We start from the raw sequence: 22346 nt of genomic DNA on the forward strand, positions 1-22346 counted from the left end.
TTTTTGGGTTTTTTTTGAGTACTAAAAGAATGCCAAACCTGAGTTTTCACATGGTTAAATGCCATTCTGAACATCATGTTTACTAGAATGTATTGAGTGATGGGTTGTCAGGTAGAGATCCTGTAAGAACAACAATATGGCCATCCTTTAATTTTATGCCATCCAAAGGTATTTGAATGAATGGAATGTCCTTTGAATACATATTAAACCTGAAGAATAAAAAGAAAAATAAGAAAGACAAGCCTAACTATCTAATCTTGAAATATTTTTAGAAATCTAATGCAAAAAAGACCCCTCACCAGTTCTAATACAGCCAAATGCATCACTATTAATTTACAACATGCAAGCCAGAATAACTGGCTGGTGCTGCACGTTGTTCTTGCAGTGTTCTGTGCCTTTCCAATCCCTGTTCATGTGCCTCAAAAATGTTCTGTGCCTTTCCAATCCCTGTTCATGTGCCTCAAAAACATACTGCTGTTGTAATGCCCAGTATAGGTTTTACCTCTAAGGAGCCTAACAATAGCTTCTATTCCAGAACAGAAATGGCTTGTTACAGGACAAAAGCCTTTTGTGAGGAGAAAAGTTGAGCAAACCAGTTTTATGCTCAGTTGTCTTTGTTTCCAGGCAGGCAGCTTAATAATGTGTGTTTGTCAGTTTACTACTTCTGTGCTGTTCCAGAGAGCAGTGCTCCTGGCCATGACTCGTTGGGTTGCTCTCCATGGTTCAGCATCTGCGTGGCCTTCTGGGAAAAGAACTTTACAGCAATTCTGTTTGAACTAACCTTCATTGTGTCTGTGCCTATAAATACGGGATACCTTTCTACCAGACTCTTACTAGGCCATTTCTAATGGTGACCTGAACTAGAATGAAGTGGACATGAACAAAAAAGAAGATCTTAGTCAGCAGGTAAGAGATTGATCATAAATTATTTCCAAGCAGATATACTGATATAAAATACTTCTTGCATCTACCTCAAGGTTTCAAGTGAGTGTGTTGTTCCTTGTGAATTATGTGCAAGGCTCTTCATGCATGTATGTTGAGCATGGTCTGATTCTGAAGGAAATGGAGGTCAAAGACAGGGTTCTTTTTAAGCTGAAAACACTCCATTTGCTTTAGGAAGCAAGTCCAAGAGATTTTGACTTCCTTTTAATTTCATTTATAGCTTTATCAAAAGTAACAGAAACAGATGTCTGAAATCTGATCCTATTAATATTATTGGAGAAACGTATTGGCTTTGACTTCATTAACCTAAACGAAAGCACTACAATCTGTGGATCAGGATCTGACCTGGATTAGAAAGTGACACTCTCAAGTCAGGCTACTGACCCAAATGGAAATATTTAGTTTCTCTATAATTGCATTTTAAAGCAGATTCTAGTCCTGAATTCATACTTCTGTGGTCCGAAACCGCTGTGAAAGAAAGATCATTATTCATTTTGGAAAGATCATTATTCATTTTGAGCTTATTCATTTTGAGACTCTGCTTTATGTAGGGATTTTTTTTTAACACAGTGCAGGTAACATAGTCAAGGGAAAGTAATTGCAAATAATCTTGTTACAAGGACAACTCTGTTGCTTTGAAGCAGCAAGATAATCAACGACCTTGAGAAGCTTTTCTGGTAATTGTGTATGTAGTATGAAGGCTTTGAATGGGTGTAACAGACAATGGCAGATGTTAGATGTGAAAATAAGTAGCACAATATTGTGAGCTAACCTCACTAACCTCACTCCATTAATTTTCACATGAAGGATATTAATAATCTTGAGAATATTTAAAAGTTTCAAAGAAGGAAGGAGATTCCTTCTGCTCCTCACGTTGCCACACATCTCCCTTGACCTACAGCAAGTTTGTGCTTCAACTTCTCAAACTGCAAAATAATGAGATGTACCTAACATTTATGCCACTTTCACATCCTTCACAACAAGGTTTTTGTAGCAGTAAATCACTCTCAAAGAGCCACTTTATCAAACAAGGTCACTGAGGGAGAAATTAGTCACAGCAATATCTTGACAAAGTATGTGATCCTCATGTTTGTTGCTTACAAACAATCAGTGACTGTTTATCGTCACACGCACGCCTTGTTTTAGCACTGCACCCAAGAGCCAAATCCCCTCTCTGTGCTTGGAGACACTCCCTGGAAATATCTGTGCTGTCCTTGGTACAACTCCATGCCCATATTCTGTCCTGGTTCAAATCTTTGTAGCTCCAGTGACTCCAGTGAGGCTTCATTAATTCCCAGCAGTAGATAATTTGTTCTTGCATCCTCTGCTCCTTCGCTGCCTGGTTGCTGGGGAAGCAGCAGGGCAATGCTTTCCTCCTGCCAGGGAAAGGGGCAGGGAAATCACTTGGACGCAGAACTACTTGCTTTATGGGTACTCTTTTGTGAGGTCTCAAGCAGCACCTCCTGCTGACTTGGCTTCAAGTATTTGAAATTCATTACTACACAAAAAGATTAAATAAACTTGATGTACCAAACTGGGAGAACTGTAAATAATTAGAATTGAATTAGAACTGGAAAAAATTTCAAACAATGAGAACAATATCCCATGTCAGCATGACCTGAACAACATTTTTACATTTTTTTAGACTGGAAACATTTTATTTCAGTTTTTCAACAGTTTTTTATATGATAAAAAAAATATAACCTAAGTGAAGCAATTAACTTTTCATATATAAGAAAATTCATCCAACCAAACCCTATATACTTTTTACTTTTGTTTTAATTTCCCACGTTTTTCTACTTCTTAGCCTTACCAGATTTTGACATTTACATGTTCTTTGCAAAAATAAACTTTCATTCTTGAAAAATCTATAGCACTGAGTCAAAAAGACCATCACAAGTTGACCTCTTAACAGTCAGTTAATGATATGAAATAAAAAGTGAGAAATGTGACTTAGTTCCTATTGTCGTTTGTTGAATGCTTGCATCACTTTTTTAGGTAGTCAGTAGCAGGAACATTGAGTTATTTTGTTGATTAGTTATACTAAAGCTCCTGCTAGAGTTCCACCTTGCCTCTTTCATCTTTTCCTTTGATAGAAATCCTTCTGCAGCTCTGATTCTAGAGTTACTCAGCTCCTTTTAAACTAACTCCTTTTCTCTCTTTTTTCCCTTCCTTTCAAATACTTTACTGAGAGTTTATCTTTCTCATTTCCATGTCTCTTTTTGTCGATATGTTTTTGAGAGAGGTTTATAAAATGCAATAGTGCTTGCAGTCTTGCCTGAAGTCATGACACTGATGCCTACACAAAAAAAAAGTAGGAGAAAAATGGAAGGTTCCCTCTGCAGCATCTGAATTTGCCACATAGAACACTACAGATATATTTTCAGTCACCTATTATAACATTTTAAGGCAAAAGTTCAAGGACTGCCCTGGATTTTCACCTGTTTCATGCACCACAAAACTCAGTATTTGTTATTCCTCCCAAAGGCAACACTTTACATTTCCAATGCTCTCAGCTGGGCAGGTTTACAGTTGAACTGCCTTTTGGCAGTGCTGTATTTCAAGATGTAGTTAATGCTTCACTTCAGAACTGTACAAAGCCCAAAAATGAACACAAACTGCTTAAGAAAAATTGCTTTAGATTTATATTTTCTATGTTATCACAAGATATAGAATGTCCCTCAGATGTAGAATCTTGGTCGCGTGCCAGAAGCGGTGCTTAATCTGGTTAAGTAGAGCGAGCAATTTCATCTGCTGAAATAGTTGCCTACTGTTACTGTCCTCTGTTCTCTTCTCTTCCTCCCTGCATGGTGCCTTAACATGCTGCTGTAAAGCTTAAGCGTAGCCCTTATCTGTTGGTAGACAGAGACATCCAGACTCTTGTGTACTCAGAGCAACACAGCTGGCACAAAGTGAAGACGAGTAAAACTGTTATTTATCATGAATTGAGATTATCCATAAAGGGAAACGAAGTGTGATCCTACTCTTCCTGCCTCTTGTAGGACTTGCACTGGTCCTCCTCTACTTGAAACCTTACCAGGTACAAACTCCAGTGCAGAGGGGATCAATGTATCAGCACAAATTTCAGCACTGGCACAAGTAGATCTAACAAGTAGACCTAGAAATCAGAGCTTGGGCAAGTACCAATAAATATCAATGAAAAATAACATCAGATAAAACTTTAGAAAGAAGAACCTAAATCTCAGATCTGTCACACAATGTGGCTCACACTGTTTGTATTTTGGAGCTGATTCTTCTGGCAGGAATATTTGAATTGCTGCCCAAGCATTCACTTGCTAAGACAGAGAAGCAAATTTCAGAACTGCCAAGACGTCTGACTTAAGGTGCAAGCAAATTTTTGAAAATCAACAAACAAAAAATAATTCATGCTGAAACAAATGTTGGGTAAAAGAACTTTAGCTTATTTCCTAGTGCTGTTGATGCAGACCAACAAAAACTCTGGGAGCACTCAGAAAAGAAATTAAAAGTAGTCAGAATTTTTGCTATATTAATGCCATGACTGTTTTACTTTCCTCTCAGCACAGCACGACACACGTTTCAATTAAATTAAGTAATGATTTATTAGCTCACTGTATCTCTTTCAAGGTACTATTTCACTTAACCATCCCTGTCTTCTGCAGAAATAAAAAATCCTTTCAAAAAATAAAAAGTTAAACAGACAATTCATAAGTCCAGTTCCTGGGTGGTCTCCCCTCTGTACCCATATACTAAGCCTTTTCTGATGGTACACACCACATAAACTACTGGACAAATAAGTCTAAGTCTGTGTTATATCTCATGCATTTGACTGTCTTTAATATGAAGAGATGATGTAGTGGTACCTTGCAACAAATATAGAAATGTTTATTTCACTGCAGAAAATGAAATGAAATGAAATTTTCTAAGTGAAATTCCATAATGTCTGAGTTCATTTAGCAATTAAGAGTCATTTCCCTGCAAAAATGTACAATGGACTGAGGACCTAAAGTAATTAATAGGTTGTTTTCTGTATAATTGTAAGAGTTTTCTTTATTTGCAAGTAAAAACGATCACTGTTTTTGTTTAAGAGTAATGAGTACAGTATATTTCTCTTGGGTCTAAAATCAAACTGCAGTACCATATCCTGGTTCTTCCTGGAGAATAAACCCTTTGTAAACTACTATAGACACATCAGTTATTAGCGGTCTGTTGCAAAAGAAAATTTCCATTTACAAACTTACAATTGATCAGTCCTTCTCCTACTCATGTCTATTCAGAAGGAATTTGTTTTGGTAAGGATTATAGTGTGGGAATAGTACCTTGTGTTCGTGAAATCCTTTAGAATGGCTAGTTATATGAATAAGTAGTTTTCTGACATTTTCCTTTAAACATCTATACAATCCTTTTCCTAATTTCAGTAGAGGTGCTATAAAAAAGGATGAGCTCAACTTTCCTTCAGTCATTTTGCTGAATATTTTTCAGAGATCTACAATATGGATAACAGGCAAAAATTGTGTCTATTTAAAAAATTTTCAATAGCTATCAGCATACATTATAAAGCAGAAATGCATATGGTGTTATGATTATGTTACCGGTTTTGAGTTACTCAAAGGAAACAAAAGAATTCTGAAAACCCCATAAATTGTAAATCAAGATATTTTGATGATGGCAGCCTCTGCCACAAAAGATATTAATGTAAATATTTGTCATAAATCAATGATAATATAATTTTTAAATTACTATAGCTTTCATAGCTGGAACTCTTGTCTACTTTCTCTCAAAAAATATTGTTACATGTTTAGAAATTAAATATTATGAATGTTTTATTTTAAGACCTGTGTTTTTCCATTTGGCAGAGCCCAGTTCCTCCACCACTACTGTTTCTCCCCCAGCCTCATTCCCTTTTTGTATTACTAAGGAAAGTATTAAAATTATAATTCTGAATTAAAATCTGGTTTTGTCCACTTTTCTTTTCAAAAAAGTTTTTTTTATTGTGTTTCTATTCTATAATGATACAGAGCTGTAAGGATTAGGTCTATTCTGCATGGGTGAATGTGAAGGGGTACCAGCAAACACCCAGAATAATTATATGGGGTGTTATAGGGTGTGTTATGGGAATAACCCAAAGCCCTTGGATGAAGAAATGGGTTCATTATCACAGAGTGCTAAAACTGGGGTAGGAAAGGATTTCTCTTGTGAATGCACCAGTGACTTGTTTGATTGCAATGGGCACCACAGGCACGTCCCTGCCAGGATATGTGTGTGGGAGTCAGGGGTTTGTTTATCCTCCCCACAGAGCTGCTGGCAGCTGCCTGCCAGGCCAACAGCAGGGTCCCAGTGAGCTCCAAAGCAGCTGGACATGCAGCCAGTGAGATCCAGAGTAGCTGGACATACAGCCAGTGAGATCCAGAGTAGCTGGACATACAGCCCGTCATGGTAAACTGAGAGAGGCGGGAGAGAGGGAGGAAACATTCCTGTGAGCTCTTCTCCTGTGAGGAGAGAAGCTGTGAACCTCTTTTGACTACAAAATGATGGAAAAGAGTATGGTGAGAAAATAGTAAAAAAGGGGAGGTCTTAATGAACTTAATGTAGGCCATGCTGCTTCATTCCATATGCACACTGGACGCTTCTGCCTTTCCTTCTACATGCTTTTGTCTTCCAAAAGAAATCGCTTTTGCCTTACCCAGACTGGCATTCATTTTGCTTTTGTGCAGATCCTTTCTTCTGGAAATCCAGAAATTGGAGAGAGTGCAGATTATTCCTTTGTGGAAAAGGTAAAGAATGGTCTCATTCAGAGGATATCCCTTGATTTCCCAGTGTTTTTACTGGTGCTAATTCCAGCCCAATCCAAGCAAGCCAAGTAGTGTTCATGTCTCTTAAATACATACTTGAGTAGGTATTCATTAATAATATAACAGTTTGTGATTGGATATGCAGTGATTTTGGTTAAATTAAGTCTTTTATAAGACATTGTGAAATGAAGAATTCAATCACTATTGTGACAATTAATCACTCACAATATTGAAATATGTGCAATTTTTTTTTTTAATTTGAAAGTGTCTTGTTTTGATTTCCTGTCCCTTTCCCTGTCACCATCAAATTAATCACACTTGAGATAAGATCAGGATACTTAGGAGAGATGGTGATCCAGACACTTGATATATCTGGGCATAATGCAAGCACCTTACTTTTTGTAGCTCCTTTTCCCACTTTTTCCACAGGATTACATCCATTTTAAAATCTACTCCCACCACTACAATATAAGCTATATCAGTATCATATATAAAGGTAAACATCACCTTCTTTCCTGTTTAAACATCCAAATATGAGTTTTTCCTTTTGAAACTGTTCTGAAAGTTAAGTTATTTGTCCAAATTACGTCCTGAAATTAATTTAAAAGCTGCTTATTTTCAGGTTTCAATTCTCACACTCATAAGAATTGCCGGTGTTCTGGTTTCAGGGCAATAAATTTCCTTTATAAATACAAATACTTTTAATGTGACCAGGATTATACTTAATTGTAAGTATTAAAATACATTTTTTCAACTTCGAAGGGCACATTTGGTAAATGATGTCACTATGTAGTATGTCTTGTATTATAATCTACTAAATCTGCCTAAGAGTAGTATTATGAAGGTGTTCTCTCCAATTTTGTTAAAAAACATAGGAAAAAGAATTCTGTGATGTATTTTAAAGATCAAAAATAGTGTTCACTTTTGAGATTTCCATTATCAAGAAGTAGTGAAAGTACTACAAGGTGAATGCAGCAGGTGGTAGTGCTCCATTGCCGTGTTTGTGTCATTCATGCATGTTTGGTTGTATATTTTATTGCTAGTTACAGAACACATCTGAAAGTGACAATGATGAAGTTGATGGCAACAATATATGTGGTTTCAGAAAGAAAAAGGGAATCAAAGGTCCTACAAAGTATGTTCCTCCTCTAGAAAATGAGAAGATGGAGCTGTCCCGCACCTCAAAAATCCCAGATCCTTGTCCACTTAAAGGAACCACTGGTTGCTCAGAGCTGCCATCAGAGCAGTCTCTCCAAAACCCCAGTACCTTTCCTGCAGCACAAAAGGACAGAGGAGGTCATGACAATTCCAACTCTGGCAGCGATGGTAAAGAAGACAGGTGTGGGGAAACACGAGAAACACAGGAATATGCAGATACTGGGAAAAGAATATCAGGAAAAATGCATGAGGAAACAGATACAGCAGCCCAGATGAAGCTGCCCACAAGCGTGCAGCCTGTGAGGGGTGCAGAGAAAGGTGGCTGCAAGGAGGCAGCACAGAGGGAGAAGCACAGTGAGCAGGCAGGGGGTAAGCCAGGAGAACGGGGTGGGATGGAAGAAAACCTTGTCAAGTTTCACGTGACAAAGATGGGCTCCCTGGGAAGTGCCACATCCATGCCAGGGAGCCGAACTGGAGAGGCCTTCAAGGGGGCTCCTGGCATTTCTAAACGAAGTCTACAAGAGTTGAAAAACCTGCTGAGTGAAGGTCATCTGCCTTCTCATGGGCCCAATTTCTGTGGCAAGGCAGGCGGCGCTTTTGCTCAGAAATATTTGAAACCCCGGGAGGAAGCATCTGACAAGCAGGGCCGGCCCTTTGGGACTTTTAGTCCCCATTTTGGAGAGGAAAAGCAAAAGTATCTCAGCTTCCACAAGGAGGGAACGGGGCAGCAGAGCAAAACCGTCCTGGTCCTCAGCTCTGCCGGCTCTGATCAGCAGCAACCAGGGGGAAGCGATGTGGATCACCTTGTTCTGGGACTTGCAGCAGCTCCTACACCTGCAGACAGCACAGCTCCTGAGGTGCAGTTTGATTCCTCCCCAGGCCTCGACGGTAAGGATGCTTAAACATCACCTGCTCTCCCCTTAAAGAAAATGCTCCTGTTGTTTTGTGGTGTTTTGCTAAGCTGCAAATTTAAGTTGGAGCTAGTGCATGAGAGATCTGACACCTGTGGTTTCTGTGTGATCAGGATGGGTTGGATATTGTGCTCTATATCTATGCTGATTTTTCTATTTGTTTTTTTTAAGCAAGGCATTTATAAAGCCCAACTGCCTGCCCAAACCATTCATGCACAAGTGGTCATGTCTTTTTCACTAAAACTAAAATATTTCCTAATTTAAACTGAGTGAAGGCAGCATTTCCCAAAATTCTGCTACATACTGCAAAGCTCTGATGGCATCTGCACTTCTTAAAACTTATTTTTTAAAAAACATTTACAGCAGTAGAAATTGTTCCAAAGTAGGAATGGTGTTTTCAATTATTTGTCTTGTGAGAGGACTGGAACGCAAAAAACATCTCTTGCAAATTATAGAGCAAGAAAAGCAAATGAGGCAGAGAAAACTTCCACTTATTTTCATGCTGTTCAGTAAGTCCATTTTGGAAGCGTTTGTAGAGACAATTAATTGCTACTAATAGGCTGTGATTTCTTTGTAAAAGCTTCTGGGCTAGATGGATCAACAAACTGAAAACTATTATTAGCTGTGATAATGTAATGGGTTTGAACAGTTTGTTGTTCTGTTTTTAGGAAGCACAAAAACATCAGTTTGTCAGTTGTATGAATATGAGATTAATACATTTCCATGAGCATCAGTACAAGATCACATCATCAGCTTTCCAGGACAGATATCTTGCCTTTTGACTTATCTTGCTAATACAAGAAATATGAATCTCTTCATTGATAAAATATTTTATCCATCATTAACTACATAAGAAAATGTAATAATAACAATGAAATGTTTACAATAATATTAATTTATCCTGCTTTTTTCAAGTCTCCTGACAGATGGATAGAAACCCTGCTATAGATATTCTGAAAACAGACAATTTGAACATGTCAATTGTTATCAGCTGCAGCAGGATTTCTTGGCAGACATTTTGTATTACCCAGTTTGAAGAAGTCTGAAAAAGAAATCCATGAACAGTATCAGTGTTTATTCAAGGCACTGCATGAGAAATACAAAGATATGAAGACATACTTCACACTTGAACCACTCTCTATTCATGTCTGTTAGAATAAAAAGTTTAGAGCATTATTTCTCAGCCTGTTCTTGATGTTGTTCCCTTTCCAGACTACGTTGTTTTTCACATTGTTAAAGGCTAGCAAAATTCATTATCAAATTTTAACAATACTGTGTTCTCATTGTCTGCAAAACCAGCAAGTATATTTTAAAACATAGGACTAATTATTCTTTGTCATAACACCACTTACAAGGTAGAGGGAACTGATGAGATTAGTTGTAGATTCCACAGGGAGATTTTAACCCAGTTGTAACCACTCAGCATGAAGTAGATAATTCAAGCTTTTTACCTAGTCAGTAAAGAGAGGCATTTTCTCTTCAGAGAGGTATTAGAGGTAGGTGAAAAACTGACCTCTGAAGGTGGGTGTATATTTCCACTCAGTGGGGAAGAAGCCCCGTGATGATTAGTTGAGGCCATTTGTCTAACTCTGAGATGTCTAAAGCTGCCTGGGATTAACCCTGCCCTGTATGACTGGTGGCAGTGATGGCTGTAGACACCTACAGGGGAGAAGTAACTATGAAGGGAGCTGGGAGAAAACTGTTTTGTCTCAGCAGAAAAGTATTCAGAATCAAAGGTTTTGGAATCTCATGAGGTTTGGGTTCCATTTGGCTTTGACCAAACAAGCTGTAGGTCTCACTGTGCATTTCAACTGGTTAATGGAATGCACAGAAATAGTTTCTACTTAATAAGAACTGTATGTGTTCAAAAATTAATTTTCATTGAATACATTCACTAAGTTAACTGAAGAAAAGAAAGTTTTAGATAAATTTCTGCACTGTTTAATGAGCCTTTGCATAAAAGTATTTCATTGTTGCCTGTGGTAATTTATTGATTGATAAGATCAAATCCTAAACATTTGCAATTTTTTGGACTAAAACATTATGTTAATATTTCAGTTACCAAAAGTGCCTGAAGTCTTGGATCTAAAGATATCTTGACTTTGAGTAGATCTGAAATACAATCTCCAATCATTTGTAAGTTTTCAAATATTTGAACTTGCTCAAATCAGAAGACTTCATCCCAAATGTTTGAAAAAAATTACAAGAAGTTATATTTCTGATCTACTCAGTGTTGAGATATGGTCAAAACAGGAATATACTTTATTGTTATAAAAGTACACAGTTAAGGGATAATCTCTAGAGATCAGCAGTAGAAAGGTTAAAACATGTAGCTGAGTATCAGTGATTCAGAGTACATCAGAGGATTTATACACAGTCATGTTAGTTACATGGCTAACATCTCTCTAAAATGATAAATCCATGTATTTTTTCCAAAATTCTGATCTGCATTTTGTCCATTTCTTGTCATATCTTTTGTAAATAAGTACTTGAGCATGGGAAGAAATAAAAGGAAAGAAGCAGACATGTAAGATACTCAGGTTAGTAAGAAAAATGTTACTTGAACAATGTCAGAGAAACTGGAGCTGAATCTAAAGCTAAAATTCAATTTAAAGCTAGAAAGGAAGAAAGAAAGGTAGAAACTAACACATGCAGCTAATTAGGTGAATATGCTGTCAGCACTACCCTGAATTTAGGAATTTTATTTGCTGAAGTGTCTATATCTGATAATGATGCGAATTTCTGCAAGTTGGTATGTAGTCATCAATTATCAGCTGCTTCTTAAGCTGTTCAGTGCCTGTATTTTTGGGAGACAAAGAGGGATGATTCCAAACAGTGAAGGATGAGTATAACAGTAAAAGATGCAGGTAGTATTACATAACTATTCATGGTATGTACATGCACACAGGATGAATTCATGCATGTGCTGCATGTATGGTGTGTATAACACATAGGGTGGGTGTGTACTGACCTCTCTGAACTGAAATGTTACCAGGTGCTGCTCTGTATGCTACTAAATTAGAATATTAATTCTATAGCTGCCAGAGAGAAGGCCAGAGGAAATAACTTTATTCAAGCAATATGAAGCACCCAAGGATCATGATGCCCCAGACTCTTGGTGTATCATCCCCTCTGACACAGGGGTGTGTGGGCTCCCAGAGCCAGGGACTGAGGGTGGCCTCAGCAGCCACAGGCACTCTGGGCACAAGGACCAGCTGAGCCTGGTGACATCCCACAGGCTGAGGAGAAATTGCTCTTCTGGACCTTAGGAAACTACATCACCCCCAGGTAGCTGTAGGTGAGCAAAGCACTGGAATAAGTCTCTCACCTGAGGCTTCAAATTTGCTTTGTGTGTCTTGGTAGGTAGCCAGGATAAAAAATGTTTTAAAATCTGCTCAGTGCAGACTGCAGAGCTGGGCATCCAGGACAGCTCCCAAAGCAGCTCCTCTCAACAGCACTCGTATTCTTGAGTATATGTCAAGTACATGGCCATGTAAATATGACCAACATGAGGCCAAGAACTGCTTGAGAGGAAACTGAAGAAAGAAAATATGTTTCAGCTATGGCTGCAGTGGCTGTTCAACCAGGAGACTGTTGAAATTTCAAGTGCACAAGAAAGTCTGAATGCTTCAAGAATCACATGCTGACTCCAAACACTAAGTTCCTTTGTTAACTTGGCTTTTTAAAGAAAAACATATCGAGAAGATACTAGCAGGCTGTATTTCATACTTAGAAGTGGATTTCATCAATCCTACAGGAAATCTTTTTTTCTATTACAATATTAACCTCATATTTTTACTCTTGACTTGTTCAAAGCTCTTATTTTTAATAATGAGGCACTAACAAATGATGCTACCTAATATTTAGGGACAGAATTATCAATCCTTCAGCAAAGAAATAGCCTAGGCTTTTCTCTTTTGACATACAAAAATTTGCTCACACAGTCTGAACCAAATTTCAACTCCCCATGTGGTTTCACTGTCCCTGTGCTCACCTGGAGGAGACGTCTGCCCCCCCTGATTCTGCTCAGCAAAACCAGTCAGTCACAAGGAAACAGAAAGGGAGATTTTTGGGAGCTGCAGGTGGACAATCAGGGAATATAAGTGGTCACTTCACAATCACTGCCTCTGCTGTAATTCATGCAGCATAGCAATGTCTTACTTTGGGATTTAGGACTGTCTTTTTCACTTGGTGCTCTTTTCCACTTTGTGTGTGACACAATCTGTGCCATTCTTGCAGTTCTCCTAAAGTGAAGAACAAAAGATAAACTGTTCTTTCATGTTCTTTCCCCATGCCTTTTCTGTGGCTCAACAAAGTTTTTCTCTCTTTTTCTATGTTTTGAACAGATTTGGAGCATAGCAGGGCTGAAGCTCAGCTCCTTTCTAAACCCTTTTGCTTGTCCTTATTTTCTGTTGAAAAACATATTTTTTTTATTTTCCTTTCCTTTTCTTTACAAACTAAGCTGTATACAACTGAGCATTTATTTTTCACATAACAAACTCTAAGAACAAACCAAAATAACCAAAAACTCTTTAGTCCTTTATCTTCCATACTAACAGATGAAATCATCCTCCTCTATGACTCTGCATGATTTCCCATCTTTCCTCTTAATCTATATGAAAGAAAAATGCTCAGACAGGACTTCCATCCAGTCTTTCTGATCTATTTTGTCCTCTGAGATTCAACTCATCTGTCTCTGGTATTTGTTGTAAGCTAGTCATGGCATGATTCTGTGAGAAAGAAGTGTATTCTTACAGTAATTCTTTCCACCCACTGGAGATGCTTGCTTTCTTTACAGTAATAGTTAAAGGTGCCAAAAATTGTTTGATTGGACCTAATGTAAGGGAAATGCATTCTTTGCTTGTTATGGCTGCCAGCTGCCTCTCCTTCTACAACATGTTAATGAAAAGTTAAGTCCTTACCTTCAACGCTGTACAAAGTCTCTTCCCTAATTAACCTTACTTCCCATTAAACATAGTTCTCTCTCTCATCCTGGAAGTGTTCAAGGCCAGGTTGGATGGAGATTTGAACAACCTGGTCTAGTGGAAGGTGTCCTTGCCCATGGAATAGGCACTAGAACTAGAGGATCTCTAAGGTTTCTTTCAACCCAACCTGTTCTATGATTCTCCTGATTATTTTTAATTAGGACAAATATTTTTAGACCAGTAGGGACTTCCCAGTTTGCAACAGTGCATGCCTTGGTTCACACAACTTGACTCAATGATTCCTCCATATTTTCTTTTGAAAATCCAAATTTTCTTTTTGATTTTGAAGAAAGATAGGCCAGTGTAGTTTAATCTTAGGTAGGACTATCAGTTAGATAATTCCGTTGGGTATTACATAACTTAAATTTCTTTCAGACACCCGCACATTTTGTTTTCAAATCCTCTAAATTTTGTACACAACTGTGATGATTTTCTTATTCATTGCAGATATTCTATAAAATATCCTGGAATGTAGTAAAATATAGGTTATTTATGTCATCTCTCACTTATTGAAAGATAAAAATGTACTTTGCATTTGAATCTTGAAGATGTATCTTCTCTGAGAAGCTGTGTCATGTTGTTATCATACAGTTTAGAAACAAGAATTCATGGCCGATTGAAGCTATATGACAGTATCTAAATTAGCCAGAGAACTCAAGAAAAAGGAAAAAATGGAAAAAAACGAACTTGAAAAGTTCACTGTCAAACAGATCAGGGAAATATTTTTGCTGTCTCGTATCCTTTGAGAGTTTCTAGTAGGCTTACATATTTATTGTCCTGTTAAGAGTCTCATAGGTGAGTTAAAATATAAGGTAGGAAACAACTTTTTATGTGCTTTACTGCAGAAATCAAATCATTAAGCAATTTTGGTGAAACATTTTTTTAGGAGAGAAAGAAATGGAAATTACAAATTTTTTCAACCTAAGATGCTTCTGATCACTGTTTACATCAATAGAGCATTTGAATGCAACTCATCTACTTACCATGTCAAAAACCAGATGGGAATAGAAAAGTAGCAATAAGAATTATATCAGCTGTAGGGAAAGCTGTCACAAAAGGTTTGAGAAATAAAGGTGCTTAAGGTTTGAAGGCAAAAGTGAGAAAGTAAATAACGTGCTGTGTAAAACAAGTAAACTGGCTGTTCTTAACAATATAAACCAGAATACTGTAAGGAAGAGCAGACATATTTGAACTGGTTCTGACAGTAATTTCCAAAGGATTTAGAGGAGTGCGTTTGTGTGATTGTCCTGTGGGACTCATTTCTGGTGAATGAGAAATCAACACAAGGTGTCTGTTTTTGTAAAGTGGTCAAACAAAGATCTTCAGAGCGTCCCCTGTTAGATTTCTAACATAGCAGCCTCTTCTAGAACTGAGAAACTGTTCACTTGAGTTGTGGTGTGGTTTAACACCCTTGAACAAGTTGAAAATGAGAGATTGATCTGCGACATTCACTTTCTTCTGTTTTGGTACTTTTCTCTTGCTGAGAAGGGAAAGCTGATGTCCACTATTTGCCCCAGCTGCTCTTAGCAATCTGGATTATTTAAATATTAATAATCTAAGAATGGCACCCCTCTAATAATAATAATAACAATAATAATGGTAATATTTTTAATTTTGTGTAATTAATATGCTTTAAATATGTGAAGATAGTTTGTATTTGTAGATATTTTGTACTGATTACAGTAAAAATGGGAATATTACCAATTGTTTCTCAGTGGTAACTTAAATGGGAAATGCAGACAGAACCATAGACAAACAAACATCCTTTCCTGTGTCCTCCCAAACTGATGTAGATATTTAATGATTTGCTTAAAGAAAGACGGCCAGTTTGGATTTTTTATTTGATTTTTAAAATGAAAATACGAACAAAAATTTGAGCATCTCATTGAACTTTCTTTAACAAGATTTTCTGAAATGAAAAGGAAGACGCCCTTATTTCCAGGCACTCAGAAACCAAGAGAAAAAGTTACACTTGTGAACAGAATCCTCCCTTAGAAGAATGTAAAACTTTTAGACTGTGATTCTAAATCAGCTAAGCCTGTCAAATATGTATTATCTACATTACCTCTAGTAGCTAATGCTCTGGATAATGACCATATGAACTGAGTAAAGGCAGAGTACTGAGTTCCCTGCTATACTTTTCCAAACTTTAATAATTGTTAGAATCATGGATGTAGTTTGACAGTGATTTATTTAGTGGCTACCAAGAAAATATATTTTGGGTCCTATGCAGTAGAATCCCCTCACATATTTCCAAAATCAATCAGAGGTGACATTTTTATCTATCTTACAATTTACAGAAACATTATTTCAATGAGAAAGCTAATCTGAAAATGATGCAAAAGATGAACTCTAAAGAGTATGTGAAGGCTGCATAACTGTTTCTGGTGATTCTAAAAGATTTTGGAAAAAGCTCTTGTAGATGAATAAGTGTCTTTTGACTGGCAGGGTGTCTACACGGGTATATAGATTAATTCTAGACTAATACAGACCAATATATACAATTTATTCTCATAATTTAAAAATATCTTTGATTGTAAAAGTCTAACTGGAGAAGACAAATTCTTCCTCTTTAATTATTAATTTTTTCTTTCTTAGTGTTCTCTAGAAAAATTGTATGTGTATGAATTCTCTGTTAATGTTTGTTCACATATGGAATTATGTATTTATTTAAATAACTTTAGCTCCAAGACACACATATATAAAATTTGGAAAATCATCTGCCATTGGAAGATGTTTAAATTAAGTATATTTGTAGCTGTACTTTTAAAATGAATTTATGCATCAATAATATGACATAAAATTTGTGTTTTTCTTAGATACTGAATAATAGAATCTTTATCTCTCGGAATACTGTTTTAAAGAATTAATTGGAGGAGAATTAAAGCTGCTTTTTTTCATGATTTGTATATTTTTACCTAAAAAATATTTGTTTAGTAGATGAAAATTTAGCAGACAACATTTCAGGAAATTTTAAGAAATACTTGCAAAATTCCCATTAAAAGTTGACTGATGTCAAGGGTTGTCAGCCAATCCTTACTTTGAACAATACAAAGACATAAAAATCTCAGTGTGATGGGTGGTTGACAGGAAATGTTTACCATCTTTGCCAAGGAAATTAAACTTATAAAATGAGGCATCGAGCACAGCTTTAAAGGTAAAAGCCTCAGATTTCTGTCCCTGGAATAAAAAAAACTTCTCTTGATATAAACTTTAAGAAGATTTTCAGAATCTTTTAAAGTTCTGTTAAATTATTAAACAGCCACAGTTTATACTTCTTAATAAAAAACCTAAATATTGGTCATGTTCCTAAAAAAGTCTATTCTGGTAAATGCCAGTAAACTCATATGTTGTATAACAACATGACTGAAGGGTGACTGGAATGGTATTCAAATAACTTGGTGGCACAGGCAGGGCAAGGCCAGTCCTCTCTGCTTGCTCTTGTGTTTTGGCAGCACCTACAGCAGACTGAGTGTTGCACAGAATATTTAAGCAGGACTTCCTTATTTAATACTCATCTTTTAAAGGGCATATTGCTCCAGTGCTTATAGAAGACATTGGGGATGAAAAAGCTATGTCCATAAGGAATTTAGAGCTGAAACAGGCCAAAGAGAAAGATGTCATGAAGAGAAGTGTATGTGACAAAATTATTTTCTTTCTGTTCAATTTTTACTCTGTTCTCCTATTTACTTAAATTTTGTTCTGTGTTTTCAGCTGCCATTCCTCAGGAAGCACTATTATTACTTAACTTTTTCTTACTTGACTGACCTAAAATTTCATTCTTGCCGTCTAAGCTGGAGGATGCTCCAGCAATACTCAAAGATTCTGAGAAGTCTGTGACTACAGATGAATTTGTGGCCTTCTTAGGGAATAATCTGACAGCCTTGTACTGGGCCAGCTGGTGAATCTTCTTAAAGCCTTGCAACTGGCAGTCCTACCTGCCCCAAAGGGGAGGTCAAAAAGCTGTGTTTGTGCCTGCTGGCTCCTGCTAGAGGAGATCTGCTCTAGTTTGGGTACTTTGCTACTGGAGAGATTAGGATGGACCCACCAACCTTAAGAGTGCCTCAGCAGGAAGCTTTAAACTTCCACATGAAGGTTGTTGTTGGTGCAGGCTTGCTGTTGGTGATCTTTCACTGTGGATTTGAAACTTCTGCAAAAATTCATCTGCACACATCCTCAGGAAGAACGGAACACTTTTCTCCCAGAAATGTGAAAAGAAATATATTTTTCTCAAATTTTTGCCTGTTAATATAAAATTTTACTCTTGGTTTAGTTTATTGTATCAAGTGGAAGTTAATGCCTTACGTAGTTTAACCTGAATAAAAATAATGCATAGATACTCCAAAGAAAAGCAGACTGAGACTGAGGTTGGAGAAAGGAAGTTTCTGTGCCCATCTCTCTGCTCTGTTATAGAAGTTGTACTCAGGTGTAATTGCCTTCATGTCAAGAAGTTTATAGTGCCCTACAGCTTCGGCAATACAGTTGATGACTCCATAACAGCAAATGTATAAATGCCTAAACTTCCCTTAAAAGTCACTGCCGGTGCTGGAGAAGAAAGTAATCCTCCTCATGAGGCCTTGAGAAAGGTTTAGTAGAAGACAAGTGCCTTTTTATTATGTTTCCGTATCAACACACTCTACGAAGTCATTGAAGAAACAGCACCTGTATTCTGTCAGTTTTCAGTGGGAAATAGGTATCCAGTTACTGCTTTTGCTCCTAAAAACCCTCAACAAACCTCATAAATTCCTGGTATTACCACGTGTTCTCTTCTTAACTTGAAAAAGAGTTTAAACAAAAGACCATTCCACAAAATAAGGAATTTTATACAGGATGCCAGGGAAAAATACTTGTGTTTATTTGCAAAACTCTTTCATGATCCATGTCTTTTTGTCATTTCTGTTTTTATACGCCATGCCACAATTTCCTACTGTTTCACTTTTTAGGAGAGTCTTATTCCAGCATTCATTATTTTGTTTGACGTGAACACTCCTCTTCATTTCTAGCATTCAACAGAGACCCTGACGTAAACGGCCTCGGAAACTCAACTCTCCTTTACCTGTTCTCTCATATTGAATTTATTAAGCAGCAGATGGCCAGGGACAACGTGCAGTTTGTCAGATTTGAATCAATAGACCTCCATGGTGTGTCAAGATCAAAGAATGTTCCTTCTCGTTTTTTCCAAGTAAGTTTTTTATTTTCTACTTGTATCTTTATGTGTTTTCATGCCCCCATCCTTAAATTATATATTTTTTCATACTGCAGGCAGCAACTCCAACTTAGAACAAATTATCTGTTCCCTCCCCTTGCTCATGTTCCCAAAGGATCTAGACTCCTTTCATCACCGCAATCATTTATTCCTCCTCTCCTCCAAATACTAATCTAATTAGATAAGGCTAGTAATTTCAGTTCTTTGAAGTTCTAATTATCTCTACCCTCAGAAATATCTTTTCAGATTCAACACATTATAAAACTTTTAGTTTGCCAAACATTTCTAAATTGAAAAAAGAAAGGAATAAACACTGAAAGAAATAAAATCACTGAAAATACAATAATTTTAGTTATGAAAATTGTCATAATTATCAATAAGATAGGAAAATATCATTGAGTTGCACAATGATTTAACAGCAATATTTGCCATAGTAATGATTCAGGAAATAAAAATCCAATTAGGAAGCAGGATAAATTAGGTAACGGTGTTCAAGGAGGGAGAGGTACTACTATGGGGTAGTCACCTTTGACACCTTTTTCAGTGCCAAAGGGGCAGCTTAGACATCTTGGAGCAGAGATCATCAGAATTTGGTTATGAGTGCCACACATTGGTACTGTTGACTGCCACCTGCTTAAAAGAAGACTTCATTCATTCATTCATTCATTCATTCATTCATTCATTCATTCATTCATTCATTCATTCATTCATTCATTCACATTAAGAGAAGCCACCATATGCAGTTTCCATATGAAATGCAAAATTGGCTATTTTCAGCTCTGAGATTTCTCCTTTCTGATTTTGTTCAGTCTCCTTTGCTCACACAAATGGCAATTTTTTCTCTTAGAAGAATAAAGGTAAGATGTAAATATGAGCCAAATTTCACTTGATAGAACTTGGCCTAATTGTAGCTTTCATCAGAAAAATGTTTGACCATAAGGGAAGTTGTAAAGGTGCTTGATTAAAGGTAGATGATCCTTCCTTGGGATCTTGCCTGCATTTCATCTTCATTAGTTGAAACTTTCTGTTCAAATGGAGAAGAATGTATAATTATGAAATTTTGTCACCTGTAAGTGGTTCCCTGCATTTTGCCCAAACTTTTTAAGTCTAGAAAGTGAGATTTTTCTATTAAAAATTGCATCTGAAAAACAGTATTTAAAGAGAAGTTATAGCCTGAAATGAATTTATATGAGTCTTGTGTGGTCACTTGGGTCTACTTAAAAAAATGGTAGCTAGATAGACTAACTGTAGATAAAAGTCTGACTTGCAAATTGTGCACCTAACTGGTGATACCCATAATTATGTAAAAACCATGCAAGAAAAGTTTTGAACAATTTTTTGTCCTTTATGAAAATTTTAAAAATGATCACTGATGTCAGAGTTTTCATAACAATCTTGCAGAAAGTTGTTCTGCTTTATAAAGCAACTGGCTCTTACCCTTCACATCAGTGATCACTGCATTTTAGTGTTCTTTTTCAATAATATCATTGTTCTACCTGACAATCTGAATTTTTTGTCTTTTACATACATAAAAATACCATTGAGCTGTTTCCTGGTTTGGTAATATGTCATTCTGCTCTGTGTTTAGGAGAAAGCAATTCATGGTATTGCCATGCCCAGAAGTTACCTTGAACTGACGCTGAATCCCAAAGATAATGAATTAGAGTACATAAATGCAACCAATTTCAATTGTGACATAATTCTGAACCCTGATTTATCAACATTTCGAATACTGCCCTGGACTGAGCAGACTGCAAGAGTGATATGTGATTCCTTCACCGTGCTGGGCACCCCACTAATGACCTCCCCAAGGCACATTGCCAAGAAACAGCTGAGCCAGCTTCAGGACAATGGCTTTTCTTTGCACTCTGCATTCACTTATGAATTTTGTATTTATGGCATTACTGAGGTTGTAAATTCAAAGACAATATCCTTTCCTGCAGCCACGATACTAAACAACCATGACCAGACTTTCATTCAGGAGCTCATTGAAGGAATGTATTATGCTGGTGCCAACATTGAAAGCTTTTCTTCTTCCAGTGGGCCTGGGCAAATGGAGATCACATTTCATCCAGCATTTGGCCTAGATGCAGCTGACAGTGCCTTCACATTCAGAACAGGCCTTAAAGAGGTGGCTAAGAAGTATAACTACGTGGCTAGCTTTTTCTCAGAATCAGGATTCTACAATTCAGGGGCTCTATCACACAGCCTGTGGGACCTGAATGGCCAGAAGAATTTGTTTTCTGCCGGTTATGGAGTTGAGGAGCTCTCAGAGCTTGGAAAAAACTGGTTGTCAGGTCTCTTGGCACACACAGCAGCTATCAGCTGCCTGATGGCTCCTACCACCAGCTGCCGCAAGTCTTATTCTAAGTACAGTAAAGAATCAAAAGAAACTGTAAATGCAAAGTGGGCATATAACGATAACAGCTGCGCCTTTAATGTCAAGTGCCATGGTGGAAAAGGCACTTACATAGAGAATAAATTAAGTTCTGCTGCAGCAAACCCGTACCTGGTCCTTGCTGCTACTATTGCTGCAGGTCTAGATGGAGTGAAGAGAGGACTCAGGTATGATGATATGCTTGAGGAGGAAAATCACACTGCTGATCTGAAACACTCCTCTATCCCTCTGAAACTAGAAGATGCTCTGGTTGCACTTGAGAAAGACACGTGCATTAAGGAAGCATTAGGCGAAACTTTTATCCGATACTTTGTCGCCATGAAACACTATGAGTTAGAAACTGAAGAAATGGATAGTGAAAGGAATAAATGCCTGGGATATTTTATTTAGGAGGAACACTCTTCTGTAGTGATGCTGTGTAAATGTATACAGTGAATGGCTCAGATTCTTGAAATTAGTTTTAAATATAGTTAAAAACGTTTTAATGTTTTGAGATTTCCCCCGCCCCCTTTGTATAGTACATGGTAATTACACTTAATTGTCCATATACATCCATGCAGCACAAAGCTGATATATTAATGAAATGACATTAACAACCTTTTAAGAAACAGGTGGAGGTTTTTTTGGCAGACCTGCTGGTGAAAAGAAGAGAAGGTGAAATGGACAAGAGCAACTATTCAACTGTAACAAGACCATATAACATGCAGAAAAATGGGAGTGATGGGGACAGTGATGAGGAGTGGGGTTTAGAACTGGGGAAGGTGGGGAATTTCATGTTCAGCATGCTTGTGGCATTTGTTACAGCCTATTCAGTAACTGATGGGTTGCTAAACCAAAAGGATATGAGCTTGATTTAAAACATAAGCTAGAACAATGAACATTGTAGAGAGAGGGGCAAAGGACTGAGGCTGTAGGGCCTGAGAGGCAGGAATAATGGGTATAAACAAAAAAAAATCTTAATGGGTATAAACAAAA

At 37.2% G+C, this 22346-nt stretch overlaps 1 protein-coding gene across 3 annotated transcripts in view; it reads left to right on the forward strand.

Annotated features, from left to right (window-relative positions):
* The window catches only part of LGSN (lengsin, lens protein with glutamine synthetase domain), a 59864-nt gene extending 38103 nt beyond the window's left edge, over positions 1–21761 (forward strand). Inside the window, exons 1-5 of one of the 3 annotated variants that reach the window (XM_063153518.1) lie at positions 877–906; positions 6636–6695; positions 7763–8759; positions 18771–18949; positions 20562–21761. In XM_063153518.1, coding sequence (XP_063009588.1) covers positions 877–906; positions 6636–6695; positions 7763–8759; positions 18771–18949; positions 20562–21761 — 2466 coding nt within the window. Of the gene's footprint in view, positions 1–876; positions 907–6635; positions 6696–7762; positions 8760–18770; positions 18950–20561 lie in introns of those variants that run through there. The other 2 variants (XM_063153519.1, XM_063153517.1) reach the window with 2 other exon arrangements.
* Positions 21762–22346: the final 585 nt, after the last annotated feature.

This window comes from Melospiza melodia, chromosome 3 (genome assembly GCF_035770615.1).
Source record: "Melospiza melodia melodia isolate bMelMel2 chromosome 3, bMelMel2.pri, whole genome shotgun sequence".
NCBI classification, from domain to species: Eukaryota; Metazoa; Chordata; class Aves; order Passeriformes; family Passerellidae; genus Melospiza; species Melospiza melodia.